The 18,470-nt window shown below is 40.3% G+C and overlaps 1 protein-coding gene across 1 annotated transcript in view; it reads left to right on the top strand.

Moving 5' to 3' along the window:
- plxna4 (plexin A4) overlaps positions 1-16,316 on the top strand; it is a 328,946-nt gene extending 312,630 nt beyond the window's left edge. The window contains exons 31-34 of the mRNA XM_020599492.1: positions 1,159-1,328; positions 5,683-5,895; positions 12,112-12,262; positions 12,506-16,316. Of these exons, the coding sequence (XP_020455148.1) occupies positions 1,159-1,328; positions 5,683-5,895; positions 12,112-12,262; positions 12,506-12,601 (630 nt within the window). The 3' untranslated portion in view covers positions 12,602-16,316. The remainder of the gene's footprint in view (positions 1-1,158; positions 1,329-5,682; positions 5,896-12,111; positions 12,263-12,505) is intronic.
- The last annotated feature ends 2,154 nt before the right edge of the window (positions 16,317-18,470 follow it).

Here is an 18,470-nt window from a genome sequence, read left to right on the forward strand (position 1 = left end):
ATTTTCTCTCCTCACTTGTATACTCAGGTGTGTGTCCATTTCTACCTCACCATAGCTCTTCCTCGACTCTTCGTTTCAGTGCTATGTCTAAGTTCTGGTTTTACTTCTTGCAGCATCCTACTTCTTTTGAGCATGTTTGCTCATTTCATTGTTGAGGCAGATAGCATTAAAACGTCAAGCTAACATAATGTGTGGTCAAATGGCAGGGTAAATGGTGGCAGTAGGAAGATGTTCCAGCTCCATCATGGAACAAGACAACCCTGTGATAAAGACAGTGTTGTTGCAGAAGTTCCATTGGGATAGGGGATGATGTAAAATGTCACAGATTCAGGACATGTAGATGTAGGTGCATGCACGCACACACACAGGTTTTATTTTCTGCACACATGAAAGATTAGTTCTTCACATGCCAGCTAATGCACACTGCCAATTGGAATGCACATGGGCTTGATACAGAGATATGTAAGTCCATCCTCATAGAAAAATGATAAGCTGCTGGAATGTGGGCCACATCAGAATTATCACTGAGATTGTCGGACTAACAAGATTCCCTCCTCCCACTCTCTTCTACCTCTCTTGACTCTGTCATTTGGTCACCCACTCCAACCCAAATTGGATTTTTATTCACCAGTGCCTGTACACACCTCATCTACCTCAGTCAATGGCCTCTTTTCCTGACAGCAAACCTCTGTCGTTTAATTTCTATCCCTTGCTATTGCCTTTTCCCATGCATCCCACCAGCTCGTTCTTTACAAGAGGATTAGATTCTCTTACTCTCTCTCTCTTCTCTTCTTCCTTAAATCAAATTAGGGTCAATGGTGCAGTGTGGGAGATAATCCAGCAGCACAAAGAGGCTTAGGAGATGCACCTCCTGTTCCCAGATATTATGTGAAATAACAATTTTGCCAATCAAAGCTGCAAGAAGACTTAGGGGTTGGGTCTCTGAGATGGGTCAGACACATAAACACTGCCACTAGGAAACAGTGATATGCATTGCACACGTTTGTCAATCTTTCCATCAACATATGGTACTGGTATGGTGCATGAGTGATGAGTACTGAAGGGCCTGTGATTATCACCTGTTAATTTAATTAAAAAAAAATTCTTGGTTTGTGGCTTCATGTAATGTTTCCCATCTCTCCTCTTCCTGCTTTGTAGGGTACATTACAGAAGTTTGTGGATGACCTGTTTGAGACCATCTTCAGCACAGCTCATCGAGGCAGCGCCCTACCACTGGCCATCAAATACATGTTTGACTTCTTGGACGAGCAGGCTGACAAACACAATATCCATGACCCACATGTTCGACACACATGGAAGAGCAACTGGTAAGTTAAGTGGCTGACAGAGATGAATCCGCACATACTGTACCTGCAAACACAAACATCATACACACTACGGCTGCAAGATAAGTTGTTTTGTGAGCATGATTTAGATCCCTGTGCGATCTCAGTCTCACGCAACAATAATTCTGCCATGTTTGCATTAGCAGTGAGATCCCTTGCATCAAACTAAGCGCTCTTTTTTCCTCGCTAAGCTGCATTAACCAATAACCTCAACTAATAAGCACAAAGTGATTTATTTCTGCCTTAACTGCTATTCAGCACTAGGTGTATAGGGCAGGCAGAGCAACATTTGAAAATTTGTTGCAGGATGGCACAGAATATCTTTCACAATGTCGAACATGTTGAATTTGTTTTGTCTTTTCTTCCTGTCTATAACTCCTCACATGATGTAACACATTACTGCTATTGGTTAACATAGCGAGGAAAAGGGAGCGCTTGGTTTGTTGCAAGGCATCTCGCTGTTAATGCAAACATGGCAAAATCATTTTCATGTGTGAGATCACACAGGAATCTAAACACGCTAACAAAATGATTTATCATGCAGTCCTCAAACACAAAAACATAATGAGCTCTGGTCATGAAAACCTAAGAAGCAGTTGAGGCAGTTACTTGGATCTTACATTCATTTCATTATTCATGCACCAGTGTTGTGCCTTTGGCTCTATTCACCGTCTATTCTTTCTGCACTGTTGTTTTAGGCACTACAGATTCAATCAGTACATTTTGGCATATTTCACATGGCATTGCCCTGGTATGGCCCAGTGTCTGTGCCAAGCTTCACCACACGCCTCTTCCTTTCCTAATATCCATTAACCACAGGGGAGTGTAATCTTCATTAAAACCAACCACAAAAGACAAATCCAATTGGTTGCCAAGACTCTGGGCCAAAAAATGCCTGCCACTGTAGAAATCTCCATAGTGACAAATGTACACTTCCCAGGTGCAGGATGTATAAGTTAGACCATACCTCTGTGAACCCGCCTTAAGAGGTTGGTAGGGGTTAAATAAGCAACAGTGCATGAGAGTGTAATGAGGAGAGAAATGAAGAAAGGGAAATGAACTCAGTGGGAGTTAAATGCACACTAATATCTCATTAGCCTCCTGGCTTTTGCTGAGGTCCCAGCATGCATACCTCAGACCAAGGCCCAGGAGAACCATGGAGATAGGAGATTAAAACTGATGTGCATCAAGTGACAAATGGAGGGATGGAGGAAGGAGTGGAGGAGGCAAAAGAAGGAGGAGAGATGTTATTTAGTTTACGCTATGGTGCTAATTTAGGTCCTTTCCAGCATTTGCCTTATTGGGCTATTTGCAGTGTGTGTTAAGTGTTTTCTGAGAGCACACCGGGTCGGCTCTTACATTAGACTTTTAATGGAATGGGCTCTCACTAGGGGGTTGTGAATGAATACCAATTTATCAAAACACACCCTCCCAAAAAGCCACTTACATTGCACACATCAGTTGGTGCTGATGCCACCAGAGGTGTCTTCTCTGTGTAGGATGTGCATATGCCTTTGTATTCTTATATGCCCACATTTTATCAAGCTACCTGTGTGTGTATCCAGGGTTGTGGATCAAACCATTAGTACATTTTGACTATGCAAAATTCAAATCAGAGAGTTGTCTTAGTCTCTTGTGTGGCAGAGTTGTAATGTGCATTTGCATGTGTTTACAGTAAGCGTGTGCATAAATGGTTCTTGGTGCAGCATCTCCTCTCATACTTACTCTTCTATATTTGGTGGGTGCCTGTCTGCATTGCGTCCTTTTCATTTCAGGATGTAAAAGACTTTTTTTTATGCAAAACTGCCACATAGTATACCTCTCTTATGCATGCAGATAAACTCCTATCTCATGTCATAGTCCCACAGTCCCATCCTACTGAAATTGTAAATAACCAGGACTTTGAGAGTTGAGTAGTTTGTTCAAATGAGATTAAGGCTCTTTGTCTAGACATACAGCAAAGCTTATGCAGTAACAGACTGCAACGTGCTGTTCACATGAAAGGCCGTGCCTTTTTGCTTACTTGTGGTCCAGTTGGAACAATGCCCAGTCGGGTCACCTTCATGAAGTTCTTAATTCAAAGATTAGGTCACTGCTGGAAACAGTCAGGATTGGTCAGTTCCATGTCTGTGCTGTAATGCCTCAAACACAACATCTATCCTCTGTCTACCAAAGGCAAGCAGATTCATCAGGCTCTTTGCTGATTCAGATGCTCACTGGCTCTGTGTATGTGTCAAACAGTGCACGGCAAAGCGCAAAAGACGTGCTGACATGGTGCCTAGGGACAGCAGACTTAGCTGTTGTGGATGTATGGTTGTTACTTTTGTTTTCATTTGCTTAATAGCGCCTGTTAAAATATTTAGAACTAGGCCCAGTTAGCAGACAATGCAGTATTGTTTGTTTTGTTGCTTGTCAGTTACAGATTTCTGTCAATACAGGTTCAAAATCTTTAATACTTGGAGAGATGAGGATTAGCAGGGTTGTTTTAAACAGCTGGCACTCTGCATTAGAACTCAGTCCTTTGAGCCATAAAATGCACCAAGCCCCATTTATGAAGGTAAATAAAGCTACTATATATAGTTCTTTAAGAGTAGTGGTTAAACAAGATTACTATATCAGTTCAATTGTATTAATTTCAAAGGAGCCTTATTGATTAAAAAAAGTTTAAACAATGTTGCCAAAGCATTAAAATACTAATTATAATTTATAAATACAGTATATCACACCCTTGTATTTTATGAGTTTGAACCGACAGCACTGTGTATTCTTGAATCGACCGACAGAAGAATAGGCTTTTAATAAAAGGGCTTTTTCTGATTCCACCAGCTTAATTCCTCCTGGATAAGGAAAGGATGCCCTTGATCTTGGCAGCTGATATTTAACCTAATCCCTGACCAAAAGAACAGACCATGGCCATCCTTCAGATTTCTAAAACTACTCAGCCTGAGTTAACTGCAGAAAAATTCTCTGCCTTGCCTATTTTCCATACATTAGATAATACAAGTTATTGTGATAGATATTTTTGAACACTAAATTATGTAGGATCGTCTGTGTCTACTGCCACATTAAACAGCACAGGCCAGCTGGGGCAGATTGTCAACAATCAGGGCACCATAGCAGTGGTGTTAATATCCCTTTGATCCCTGCACCAAATCCCACTAGATTCTTATCTTAGATTAATTTTGAAGTCATAATGCAGAGTTTTTCCTTCCTCTGAGTCCAAATCCTCTTTTGTTAGATTGTACATCTGAATAGATTTGTGAGTGGCTGTGCTAGGATAAATGCTTAGTGTCCTGATAGAGGAGCACTGGTGTTATTTAAATAAATGCATTTCAATTTTTTTCTACACTTTATCCTTTGATATGGTGCCACACTCAGACACTCCTATGCAGGCTCGCTTGCAGTGTCTCTCCTGCTTAAATTCTGCCACATCAGCTGCCAATCTCATAGATCAGAGAATATAAGGATACAAAGATCCAAGTAACACTCACCTCTTTCATAATACCACCTGAGCTTTTTCACTGCAACACACAGATAAAGCTGACTCTTTATTTATTCATTTTGGCAGAAACAAGCCTAGCAAATAAACAGACTTGTATATGTTATTATTCAGGTACAAAATAGGACCCACTTGCACAAACTAGGCAATATGAACTGTGCGCTGCCCCCAGTGAGGACCCCTGAACGTTGCTGGGAAAAATGAGAGCTGGCCGCCACCTGGTTTTAAAGATAAAGGCTTTGTTGAATTGAGCACAAACATCAAATAGAGGACATTGGCAACAGCAGGGCCTGTGTAGTAGCTTTGCAAAGCGAATGAATCCTTGTCCCCTTTTGGCACATATGTTCATATCTATTGCTGGTTGGCTGTAACAAATATAAAAATGCCATTTAGGGACTTAATCTTAGAGCAGTTCAACCAGACACAGGCTGTTGTTTTACTTTACACTCGTTCTTCCTCTGTTTACATGGCTATTTGAGTATTCTGTCACTGAGATGAATAATCAATGCAAAACTGATTTTACAGGAGGCCCAATGTTGCAGAATGCATTAATATATATGGAAATGTCAATGTAGTGTTGTATCATTAGCCCTTAGAATTTATTATTGAACAGGTGACATTTTGTTTACAGTTAGCAGTAGTTATAGTAAAATGAGTTAAAACCTCCCACAACATTAGCCACAACCTTAGTCTTATTTTAGGAATGTGAAAAATGGAGACTGGCTGCAGCACACCACCATAATTTAACAATAATACAAAAGTAGAAGAACACAGCTTGTCAGAACCACTTTTTTACTTAGCTACTTTGTTGTACTTTGTTTTTCCACCATCCTACAGCCTACCTCTGCGTTTCTGGGTGAATGTGATCAAGAACCCACAGTTTGTGTTTGACATCCACAAGAGCAGCATTACGGATGCCTGTCTTTCTGTGGTGGCCCAGACGTTCATGGACTCCTGCTCCACCTCAGAACACCGCCTTGGAAAGGACTCACCCTCCAACAAGCTGCTTTATGCCAAGGACATCCCCAGCTACAAGAGCTGGGTGGAGAGGTAGGTTTTCTAAAGGGAGAGGTGTGTACAAACCAAACAGTGGATGGATGAAGGGAGGAAATGTGTTTTGTCACTTACAGGGGCAAGACACTTAAGTGAACCATTTGGAATTAGCTGGTTTTCTGCATGAGTTGGTCATATAATGTCATCTAATCTTCATCTGAGTCAAAGGTTTAGGCAGACACAGTGTGCTTAAGCTAATAGAAAAAGTAAGTGAAGCCTTGGATTTAAAAACTGGTTGAAGCTCCTTTGGCAACAATGACCTCAATCTGCTGTGAGGCAACAGTGCTAACCACCACGCCACAATGTTCAGGGGGAATTTTGGACCATTCTTCCTCACAGAACTACTTCAACTCAACCATATTCCTAGGAGGTCTGTGAAAGTCTCTCCGAGCTCATTCCACAGCATCTCTGTTGGGTTGAGATCTAGTCTCTGACTGAGCCACTCTAAATAGCACATTATCTGTAATAGAGTTACTTCACTGTTTAGGGTCAGTGTTTTACTTCTACTGAGTCTCAGCTGGTGGACAGCCACCCTGATATGATCCTGTAGGATTCTCTGATAAAGTTGGCCGTACACCAACAGAGCAACAGGACTCAGGAATAGGCAGGACTCAAACCCAGGTCAGAGAAAACTTATTTCACAGAGTATTAAAAACGAAAGGCGGTGGTGAGGGCCAGGCACGGAGAAGCGAGAAGGATCTCTGGGCAGCTGTAGCAACTGAACCACTGGAAGGACAACCCGAGGTCGGCGGAGAGGTTTGGCACTGTGTGGGAGAGAGGGAGGATTACAGGCAGACGAGAACAATGTGCTTAAACTATTAAAACACAATATTTTCATGTCTTTATTAAACCCAGCCTTTAAACATTCAAAGTTTAGATTCAATAACTGGTTACACCTCCTTTGGCAGCATTAAGCTCAAACACATGCTTCCTTTAGCTGTGAATCAGAGTTGCATGACGTTCAGGAGGAATTCTGGACCATTCTTCCTAACAGAACTGCTTCAGTTGCTTCCAAACAAGAAAATCTGCCATTTGCCATCCCAGTCAGAGCCCAGACCTTAACACAACAGCGATGCAGTGGAATGAATGAGCTTCAAAGAGCCGTTCACCAGCCATGCTTTTGAGGGTAATGCTGCCATAAGAGGTTCAACCAGTGACTGAATCTAAGGGTTCACTTACTTTTTCTATCAGCACTTTGAATGTTTAATGGGTGTTCAATAAAGACATGAAACATTATAATTTTGTGTTATCAGCTTTAGCACAGTTTGTCTATACTGTAGAAACCCAGGTAATTCTAAATGGTTCACTTACTTTTTCTTGCAACTGTAATTGAAAACATCAGAAAGCCTGCCTTAGCTATGTTTCATTCCAACACAAAAACAATACAACTGTAGCTCTGATCTATGGGCCATGAAACACAATCTAAATTACAAACCAGTGGGAATGGAAGGGAGCCTTCCAGGCATGAGCTCTACAGTCCAGGAGTGTTGGAAGGGGTATAGAAGTGTGTGGGGGTGGGAAAAAGAAAAGAGAAGGCATTTCTGACAGTACCAGGCAGCAGAAGGTGGTAATTTGTTAAAATGAGAGTTTTATTAAATGTGTTTGTTGGCAGGGGAGGAGAAGTGGTCCTGAATAAAAGTTGGGGTACTTTGAAGGGGTTCAAAGTATTTGTCTGTAGCTCTATTGCAAGGCAAACCTCAGGACAAGAATATAAGTGCACTGCTTGAATGGGTGCAACTGTGAATGAGGAGCTTCAGGCTCTGGACTATAGTCATTAGTCCTATGTGTGTCTGCAGTGTGTGCATCTCGCTTGTCTCCCATAAACACTAAAAAGTGTGAGGGTCCTCACAGTTTAATAGACAACATGCAGCAGCTATGACAGAAAACTGCAAAGGAAAAGGAAAGAAAGTGAACACTAAAGGTGCAGAAGAGATGCCCTCCTTTTCTCTCCTTCATGCTACACCTTAATTATAAGTGAGCAGGCTAATGGGAATATGTGTCTCAGAAAGGAAATCGATGCCACTTGTTCAGTGCTTCTCTGTGGAGACAGAACAAGTAGCTTTTACTATGCTGCACTCGATCCTCAAGGAAACCCACTTGAAACACTGATGAATTACTTAACTGCACATGTATGCATATTCAGCTGTTTGTTTTTGTTTTGTTTTATCTGGGGATTGTGCAGATTTAGTGCTTTTTTGTTTGCTGCACTATGTTATTAATTTGCATATGTGAAGTGCTACAGGCTCATAAGATACTGACACTTGCCTCGAACTTGATGTGGGAGTTTATGGTCCCCAGACAATGACAAATCCATCACGGCTGTCATAACATAGTTCACAAGTTTTAGCATAAGGATCAGTACATTAACAAATGTAGCATGTTATGCCCCTTTTCTCAAAGTATAAGAATGGTTATTTTCGACATTAATGGTATTTTAAATACTCCCAATACAGAGACTAAAACCAACAATGATTTACCAGTACTCACTGTTAATCTCTGTCAATCTGTAAGAACTGGATTATCTTATTCGTATGTGCCACAGCCCTCCAATGTAGTTCAAAAACAATTTAAAATGCATCAGTGAAACACACTACTGCACTGGTTGACGTTTCCTCATTACAAAACACCAATCCTTGATTTTTTTTTTTTTTAAATGTTGCCCCAAAAGCTCCAAAGGACCACAACGTTTAACAGCATCTGTAGTAAGCAGTGCACAAGATCGCTTGATATTCAGAACAAATATTAGGATCTTGTGAGGAAAGATCAACCAGTGCAGCAGTGTGCTTCCCTGATGTGATCTGTTTTGGAACACCAGTGGAGGTCTATGACACAGACAAATAAACTAATCTAGGACTGACAGACAGTACTCATGAGTAGAGGGAAATCATTGTTGGTTTTAGTCTCTGTATGGGGAGTGTTGAAAATACTTTTAATATAGAAAATAACCAGCCTTATCCATTAAAAACAAAACACAGCTCATGATGCATCAATTATTACAACTATGTAATAATTTCCTGCAAAGATTATTTGACAGTAGCTTTTGTAAATCTTTCAGTTGAACAATATAGCATAGATAGTAACATTATTATTCACTAAACACACATTTCAGTGGAGCACCTCATTATAGGACTATACACAGATCAACCACAACATTAAAATCACCTGCCTATTATTATGTAGGTCTCCCTTATGCCACCAAAACTATTCTGACCCATCGAGTGTAGACTCCACAGGACTCAAGATGGCCTCTGGTATCTGACACCAAGATGTTAGCAGCAGATCCTTTAAGTCTTGTAAGTGAGGTAGGGCCCACAGATGATCGCTTAGATTCAGACCTGGGAAATCTGGAGGCCAAGGCAACACCCTGAACTCTTGATCATGTTCCTCAAACCATTCCTGAACATTTTTTGCATTGTGGCAGAGTACATCACCCTGCTGCAAGAGGCCACTGCCATCAGGAAATACTGTTGCCATGAAGGGGTATACTTGGTCTGCAACAGTTGATTTGGTATTTAATTTGTGTTGAAGTAATATCCACATGACCCAATGATTCCCAGCAGAACATTGGTCAGACCATCACATTGCCTCCGCTGACTTCTTTCCATAGTGTTTCCTGGTGCCATCTCTTCCCCAGGCAAGTGACGCACATGCACCTGGCCATCACATGATGTAAAACTCAAAACTGTAATTTATCAGACCAGGACATCTTCTTCCATTACTCTATATGCCATTTTGGAGATGCTCTGACCCAGTCATCCAGCCATCACAATTGTCAAATCCTGACGTTTGCCCATTTGTTCAGGATCCAACCCATCAACTTCAAGAAGTGCTTGTTTACTTGCTGCCTACTATATATCCCACCTCTTGACAGGTGCCATATGACAAGATAATCAGTGTTATTCACTTCACCTGCCAGTGGTTTTAACATTGTGGCTGAGCAGAGCACAAGCACATTTTAAAACAATATTCAGTCAGTCAATAATTTTATCAATACAAACAATTAAGAACAGTTCAAGTATCAGGCTCACTAAATATTTTTTTTCTTTTCTTTTATTGCAACACAAAATAACACATTTACAGGACAAAGCATATAACATACTACATGAGACAAACGAGACAACAGACTAACAAAAGAGGCAAAGGGATTATTAATTGAGGGTATTGAGTTGTGTGTGTGAAGGTGTGTAGTGTGTGTGTATCCAACTCTATTTAGACTGATATTCATTACTCAAGAGAAAATAGAATTAAACCAAATAAACTAGGAAAGTTGTGGAGGTATAAATGTAAAGGAATGATTGTAGTAATAACATAAAGAAGAAAAGACAGAAAAATGATAATAATAAAGTAATATCAATAATGTACTATATACTTTTCCGTTCACATACTTATGTATACACTCAGATATATATGTAAACACATTCATAACATAAAAATACGTCTCATTTAAGTTAAAAGTGGTTAGAAATGGATTCCAAGTGTCAGTAAAGGTTGGTATATTATTCTTATGGGTAGATGATATTTTCTCTAGTGTGATATATTCTATGAGAAGGTTGGTGCAGTGCTTGATATGTAATGAATTTTTACATTTCCAGTTTAGAATGATTTTCTTGGCAATAGTGAGATAAGAAGTGGGTTTTTATATTTACTTGATAGGTGGTCAACTTCTGTGACATTACCGAGCAGGCAGAGTGATGGAGAGGGAGGATTCTACAGCTCAAGATGTTGGAGTTTCTCTGTCACTGCTATCCAGAGGGAGTAAACGGGTCCAAGTAGCATGAAAGTAATCATTGGTGCAACCCACAGTGCATTGTGAACAAGTATCTGTATCAGTAAAACCCATTTTAAACATTTTACCTTGTGTGATGTGAGTCCTGTGAATAGTCTTGTATTGTATAAGCTGTAAGTTTACATTGGTAGTCATGGAAAAGATATTATTACAGATCTCGGTCCAGAAGTCGGGGCTAGGGGGGAGAGATAAATCCGTTTCCCATTTAGTCACTGGTAATGTTATTGTTCCATCTGTATTTGACACTAGTTTATAAAGTTTAGATATAATCTTCTTTGAGTTAGTGAAATTTACAATCTCCTCAGCAAGTATGGAAGGTTATAGGGGGTTGTTGATTATATTGATCTTTGATTAAATTATGGATTTTAACTGTTGGTACCGGAGAAATTTCTCCTCTCCCAACTCCGTACTGTAATGTATTAAATGATATAAACTGGTTGTTTTCAAATAGATGATGAAGGTGAGTTATTCCTTTGTGTTGCCATGTTGGAAAGTAGATGGGATTATTATTAACTGGAAAGTCAGGGTTATGCCAAATTGGAGTGTATCTACATGATGTTAATGATGATTTAGTGGTTTTGTGTGCTTTCCACCAGGCTGTCAGAGTTGCAGAGATTGTGATGTTTTTGAAATAGTTCATTTTCTTAATTGAGTATGGTAGGAAGGCAAGGTCTGCAGCTGAAGTATTTTTACATTGATTTTGTTCTAGTTCTATCCACGAGCTATTACAACATGGCTCACTAAATGTTGAATGTATGTTGAAAACAGCATCCACACTTTTTTCAAACCACAAGATTTTTGTTTTGTTTATAGAAACATTTTTCCTCAAAAAGCGTACCTGGCCTCCACGCTAACAATCCCCTGCTAGGAGCACTCTGCAACTACCCTCCAGCACTGAACAGGTGTTGATGTGTGTGGGACCGCTTTGGAAAGGTTATAGCAACACTCACCTGCCTTTTCTTTTGCTCAGACTTGTTTCCTGGCAAATGTGCTCTCTCTCTCACATGCGCCCAGAATTATCGAGCCAAACAGTGGGCCTGTCCTCGAGCAGCTGCACCTACAGGAATTTAATATGTAAATAAGAAGCTTTAATTAACATAGTTGTTAGAGGCAACACAGCTGCTGCTGACAGTGACTGATTACCTTTATCTCAGTACAGTGTGAGTGTGTTATGTTGTGGTGGCCAATGCCTGTCATTTTCAACTAGGACTGCATTTCATTCATGTTACTATTCAAAACATTTGTTGCCTCTCTGTTACATTACTTAAATATTTTTAAAGAACTGCACCAACCTTCCTGGAAAACATCAGCAGTAAAACAGCAATGGATGTATTCTGTGTTCCAAATGATTTAACTAAGAATGTTGTCTGACATAAAAATACTCCTAATAAGTCCTTTCTTTTATTCCTCCCACTGTGTTTTAACAGGTACTACTCAGACATTAGCAAGATGCCAGCGATCAGTGACCAGGACATGAATGCCTACTTGGCAGAGCAGTCCCGTATGCACATGAATGAGTTCAACACCATGAGCTCTCTCAGTGAGATTTACTGCTATGTGGGAAAATACACTGAGGAGGTATGTAATACTGTGACTCAACATTTACTACACTTCTAGACAACACATCTATGACATCGTTGACTAAGGCTTAGGGCAAACTGTTTCCATAAAGCACAGGTAGCTGCTGGTAAAGCTGATTATATGAACATCTTAATCAACTCTGCTTTACCATTATTATGGTGTTGACTACCGTTCTATTATTTGGAGTACTTTGAGTAATGCCTTTGTGTGTCTGCATTTACCTCACTGTCCTGCTGGCAGATTGTGTGTTCACTGGAGCAGGATGATGCAGCCAGGAAACAGAGGCTGGCCTTCAAGCTGGAGCAGGTGGTGGCCTTCATGAGTCTGGAGAGCTGAGGACCGCACTTCCCAGAGCGCACTGGGAAGAAACCCTGTCAGAAACCGAGCCGTGCCTGAGTGAAGACCTGTCCCCATCTTTTTCATCATGTGACTTCCTTCCTCCGCCTTTCAAAGACGACGTCGTCCTTGACCTTTTTTTCTGCTTCCTCTTCCCCAAGAAATACTTTTTCCTCATCCACTCTGCTGCATAGACTAGTTTACCTGAATATATCTGAAGGGTGGTTCAGGGCTGAGGCTGACATTTTCCACAGTGCAATGTGGAGGATCCCTCAGCTTCACCACAGGGAGAGCTTCAAGGGGTGAAAGCTGGCCACATTGGCATACTACAGTGCCCCTGCTGGAAGAAAAGATGGGAAAAATATTTTTATGTTGCCTTCAAGAATTTACACTGATAGGTAATTCTTTCAAAACCACAATGTTGGGTGTCCATTTTGTTGAACTTTTTACAATAGGATAGTTAAAATAAAACCATCTCTAGAGCCCAGTTTATTGTAGTTCTATATTCAATATACAGAATCAAGAGGAAACATCAAAAATGACGACTGCAAGCCAAATGAACACCTCTAAAGAATATTAATGCAAGGATGGTTTGCCAAGTTTACACTGTACTTACAAGTGAAGAATACATATCTGTGAAATTTGAGGCGAGTCCTGGCAAACCTAGAATGTTCTTGTGTTCGTTCAATGTAGCTGGAGTTGTAATTAAGAAAAAGACTGATCGGGTAGGGAAGGATTAGTACTTCTCTGAACTTTACATGACTGACACTAAAACATTACAAACCAGAGAATCCCCAGCTTGTACCCCTTTGCAACATTTGCATATTTTTACCTACCAAGCTTACATTTACTTCAAAGAAAATGCTCATGATTTCTGCTTCCATCTGGCTTATGTGGCTATTGCAAAATTAACCTGTTAGATGAAACCCTGGAGGCCCTGACCCAAGTTGGATCCTCTGTAAGAAGCACAGTACCAACACTGCAAAACAGTGTTTTGACTGCTAGTCCAAACACAAGGAGCAGTCTTGTCTGGCTCTTGTCACTTCTAATCATGTGTCGCCACGGCGACGGTCTATCAAAGCACACACCTGCACAAATACACACACAATCGGCAGCTGCCCAAGGTCCTGACTGCTCAGATATCTACGGCTGGAGAAGGTAAAGGAAAGAGCTGACTGAAATGTATTGGGTAAGAAACTGCTTTATCGTTAAAAATAAGAATGATTAACACAGCATAGCCAGAGACCACTGTCTGCTACCTAAAGGGGCTCTGTTGTGACAGTAGCACTTCTTTCCCAGGATGTTCTTATTTAAAGACTTTTGTGTGGAGAGTCAAACAAGATGGACTTGGTCAGTCAGCCAAAAACCAAAGGAGCTTGAAATTTTCAAATGGTCAAAAATGTATTTGTAAAGTGCCACTGAGGGACTGAAAAAAAAGCACTATGAGAAAGGCAACCACTTCTGGGACAAAAATATTGTGACTGGAACTTCAGAAACCTGTGTGATATTTCTGACCTCAGTGTGTCGGGGTGAGAGGCTCTGTGGGTGAGATGATCTGATCCTCCTTTCTCTTTCCATCGTCCTGGGTCTCTCCGGCTCTCGGCACACCACTCACCCTTGTGTCCGGCTCCTGACTACTGCAGTTTTTGTTTCTGTTTTGCACAAGTGTTGGAGATGGTAGCTAGTTGCATACGGCAAAACCCCAACTCTTGAGTGTGTAACTGTCGAGGCGCTCGTCTGTATTAATGTAGTTGTCCTCAGTGGTGGCAGGGGGCACCCTTCTCCAAGTCTCTTAAAAAAAAAAAAAGAAAAAATCTGTTAAAGCAGAGCAGGAACAGAACAAGAAGTGAGCATCATAGCAGGATCCACAGAAAAGAAGACATTAAAAGTAGATAAGACTTGTTGGATGTGAACCCCCACTATGGGAAAGAGCGATTGAAAGAGAGATGGAGGCGCCCTCCGTACCTTTTGACCTCTGCCCTTTCTTTTGCCTTGATAACGTGTCCCATGTGGTGATGTGAATGTGTGAAGACCGTCCTAGGTCCACCTTGGGTCCTTTATTGGCTTTTAAGCGCATGTAAAACATAAACAATTTAAAAAACCTATTTAAAAAATGAAAAACAAGAAAATTAAGCCTTGCAATGATGATGTGGATGTGTTCTTTTATCTTTCTTTTGCTTGAAAGAATTGAGATGGAAAAAGTGGATTGTTCATGTAATAAACTATAAGTTTCGTTTAAGGTGGAACCTTTATCCAGTTCAGTCCCTACTACAGAACCTCAAGCCCATGGTTTCTGCCAAGTGTTGATGTTCAATAAAACACTATATGCCCTTGCATGTGGACCTATTTGGATAGTATGAAATGGAACTGCCTTGCTTAAAGATATTTATACAGTTATACTATTAAGGACTTGAAAGTCATTTACAAACCAACTGTTCATTTTAAGATTATGGATCTCATATGAGCCCTTTTTCTTTAAATTCTACAGTATGACCATCATTCTCGTCCTTTACCTCTGTCCTCCATTGTTTTGTTGTAGCGATCTCTCACTATTAGTTTTAGTAGACAGATGATGCAAGCTAAGTCTTGCTCTGCCTTTGCTGCCATTATATCTTGTCTTGTTCTACTGCATGAGATTAATTCATCATAATAATTGCTTAAATTTAATCTTCGCATCAGTTGAGCCCAGAACACAAAAACACCTGGATGAAGCCCTGTTTTAACAAAAGATGAGCACCTACTGTAGGTTTGACAAAGGTTAATTCATAAAAAGCAACAAAATACTGTCAGCTTTGACAACATTTATGTTACAAAGTGTTACTGTCTTTCAATTTACATAAGACCTGGAAGAAACCAAGTATACATGAGATTTATGGTACAGATAAATAACATTCTAACAAGAGAAGCACATCAGGCCTGACACCAGTCACGTTGAAGACTGAGTTAGGCAAGTGATTGTTTGTTTAACCCCTGTATGTGTGTGAGATACTGACTGTTCACTAATTATCATCTGTAGATATATAATACAATGAATGACTGTTTCAACTAGGAGGGCAACATTCATAATAAACATATCAAGTATATTCATATGGGTTATTAGAAAATGAGGCAAATATGGATTCATTGAGCAACTGGATGACTAATTCATGCAAGACTGACATTAATATTGTAAGAAATGTACAAATTAAACTTCTGTTGACAATTTCAAAGAACCTCTTTCATTCATGTAGCCAATGTAAACTGTGTCTAGATACCCATAGTTTCTCCCCATAGCTGTGTGTGAATAAATAACACAAGGTGAGATTCCTGGTCTGCCATTATGAATCTATACCCAGTGCGACAGCCTGTCTTTCACATCTCCCTGCCATCTCCCTTCCCCTGCAACAAAGGTCATCTGCTAGTAGCCACCTTGTGTTACCAAGACCACAGATAAAGTTTCCACCTTCAAACGTTTTGTAGGAAATAAAAATGTCCTCCTAGCTCAGTGTTATAGCAGGTGTTACAGAAACATGCTAGAAAAGACTTTTAGTAGACCATATTTGAAAGATAAAGAGTATCTTATCGAAAGATAAAAATGAAATCTGGGGGATATAAGGCGAGCTTCTCTAACTTTGTTATAATTAATTGTATACCTGTGTATGTAAATATAATGCATTCCTATTTTGCAGTCAAGAACAAAATACTATTTGTAATATAGAATAAACTTTATTATGAAACCAAGCATTCAGTGATTGTTTTTGCTCTTTGTTTCACTTTGCAGACACAGTCAGTTTGGAGGCTAACTGACAACAACTTGAAAACAGATTGTAATCTGAAATACTATGAATCTAACAGTAGTATTGGCCACATTTAGACATTGACATGCCCCATACTTCACTGGGAAAAAACACTGAATTGTCCAGTTCTAAACAGGAGTAGTGCAAAGAAAATCTATAAATGATATGTAAATTAGCATCTGAGAATCACAGTGTTACCCTAGTTTTATAAGTAAGCCGTCCCTGGTAGGCTAGTGGTTAAGGCGCAGTGCTCTCGCCGCTGCAGCCCAGGTTTGAATCAGGGTTGTATCAGGAAGGGCATCCGGCGTAAAACATGTCCCATATGTCAACATGTGAGTCATCAGTGTGACGATTTGCTGTGGCGACCACTAAACGGGAAAAGCCCAAAGTGACCCTAGTTTTCTAAGTGCAGGGACAGAAGCACAGCACCCAGTGATTAGATTCAGCAAAATCATTGCCATCAGTGGTTGATTTTGACCTACAGTGCAGCTTTCCTCCTCAATAAAAAAAAAAGCCATCTCATGTTGTGCAGGACAAACATCCCTGCTGCTTGAGAATAGAATGAAAGCTTGGCCCACAAATTGCTTGAGGTCTGGGGTCTGTTAGAAGTACCGAAAATAACGATAGATATTTAAAAAATGGAGCCAGGTGCTTATCCAAGCAGGGGTGCCACTGACATCCCTCTTCATTATACATCCAAACTACTGTTTTTGTGGAGTTAAATTGTTAAAAAAAAAAGTTTCTCCTCCTCATCTTTATAAGGAAAACTTAAAGAAACATGCACAATTCAATGAGTATGAATATGCATCATAGAACTGCCCAACAAATTTTCAATTTTGTTTTCAAGTTGGATTTTGTAGAAACTGGCTGATAGTGAATTTTCTAATGAATGAGTAAGGCTGGCTAACTGTCAGATTTGGCGTATAAGGACGTCAAACGGTGTTAGTAGTGGACTCAATTATAAAACCAGACAAACTGATTAAACGAAAAGGTTTTCACTTGTGATAACTAGGCAACCAATACACAGTCCAGGTATAACAATCAGGTCGAATAGACAGTCCAGGGTCAGCGCCGGTAAACAGGTGTAGCCAGGGGATTCAAAACTTAAGAGGTCCAGGGGAAGCTCAGAAGGTCGGTACACTGCAGGCAATCAGACACTGGAAGGACATAGGCAATAAATGGTGGTCAAAACAAACAATCCAAGGTCAGAAACAGAGTCAGGCAAGGTATGGATGCTGGAGAGTCAGAGCTAGAGTCTGGAACAATCTGGCAGGGATAGGAGGGTGAAGGCTGCTTATATTATGGTGCGAACAGGTGCAAACTATCGGGAGTAGGTGAAACTAATGTAAGTGATTAGTCAACGTAAAGTGACTGAAACAGAGATGAAAAACAAAAACAGGAAGTAGCGTAAAAATAAAAGCCTGACAGGAAGCAACGGAACCGAATTGTGACAGTTAACCAGATCACCAGACCTGGACCTCTCATTGTGTTTGACAAAAAGTCAGCATATTACTATTTCAAGGTGAAACAAATGCTGCTTAGCTTCTAATCAGAGTTGCAGAAAAATAAACTCCATGGAGTAAATTTGTGTATCTTATCTATATTTTCAAGAGGCAGGTTACAAAAGCTTATCTCCTTTAATGAGAGGTGTTTTCTTACATGATGTAACCCAGATTGTCGCAATGCAGGCTATGTAAATATCCACTGCCAAACTGCACATATAAGCTTCTTCCACTTGAAGGCAATTTAAGGAAATCCTTGCCTCTCTGCACACACCACTCTACAAACCTTTTCAGTAGAACAACTGGTTTCTTTTATTCTACAGTCTGCATTATTCAGCATCAGCCTACCCCTCTTAACCAACCAGCAAAACATGGCGCCCTTCACAGCTGACGTGTTTGACCGTTCCGCCTCCAAATGCCAGCTTTTTCTTCTTTTTTTTGTGTGTTTTTCGCTTTTTCTGCAGTGCACAAATGTCATGCACTGCTAACAAACAACAGACAGGCACTGTTGGATATTGCCAACTTAAACAGCCTTTTGGAATTTGCTGGCTTCATACCACCGAAACTACAACTCATTGTGTGCCATTGCCA

The sequence above is a fragment of the Monopterus albus genome, unplaced genomic scaffold (assembly GCF_001952655.1).
Source record: "Monopterus albus unplaced genomic scaffold, M_albus_1.0 scaffold41.1, whole genome shotgun sequence".
NCBI classification, from domain to species: domain Eukaryota; kingdom Metazoa; phylum Chordata; class Actinopteri; order Synbranchiformes; family Synbranchidae; genus Monopterus; species Monopterus albus.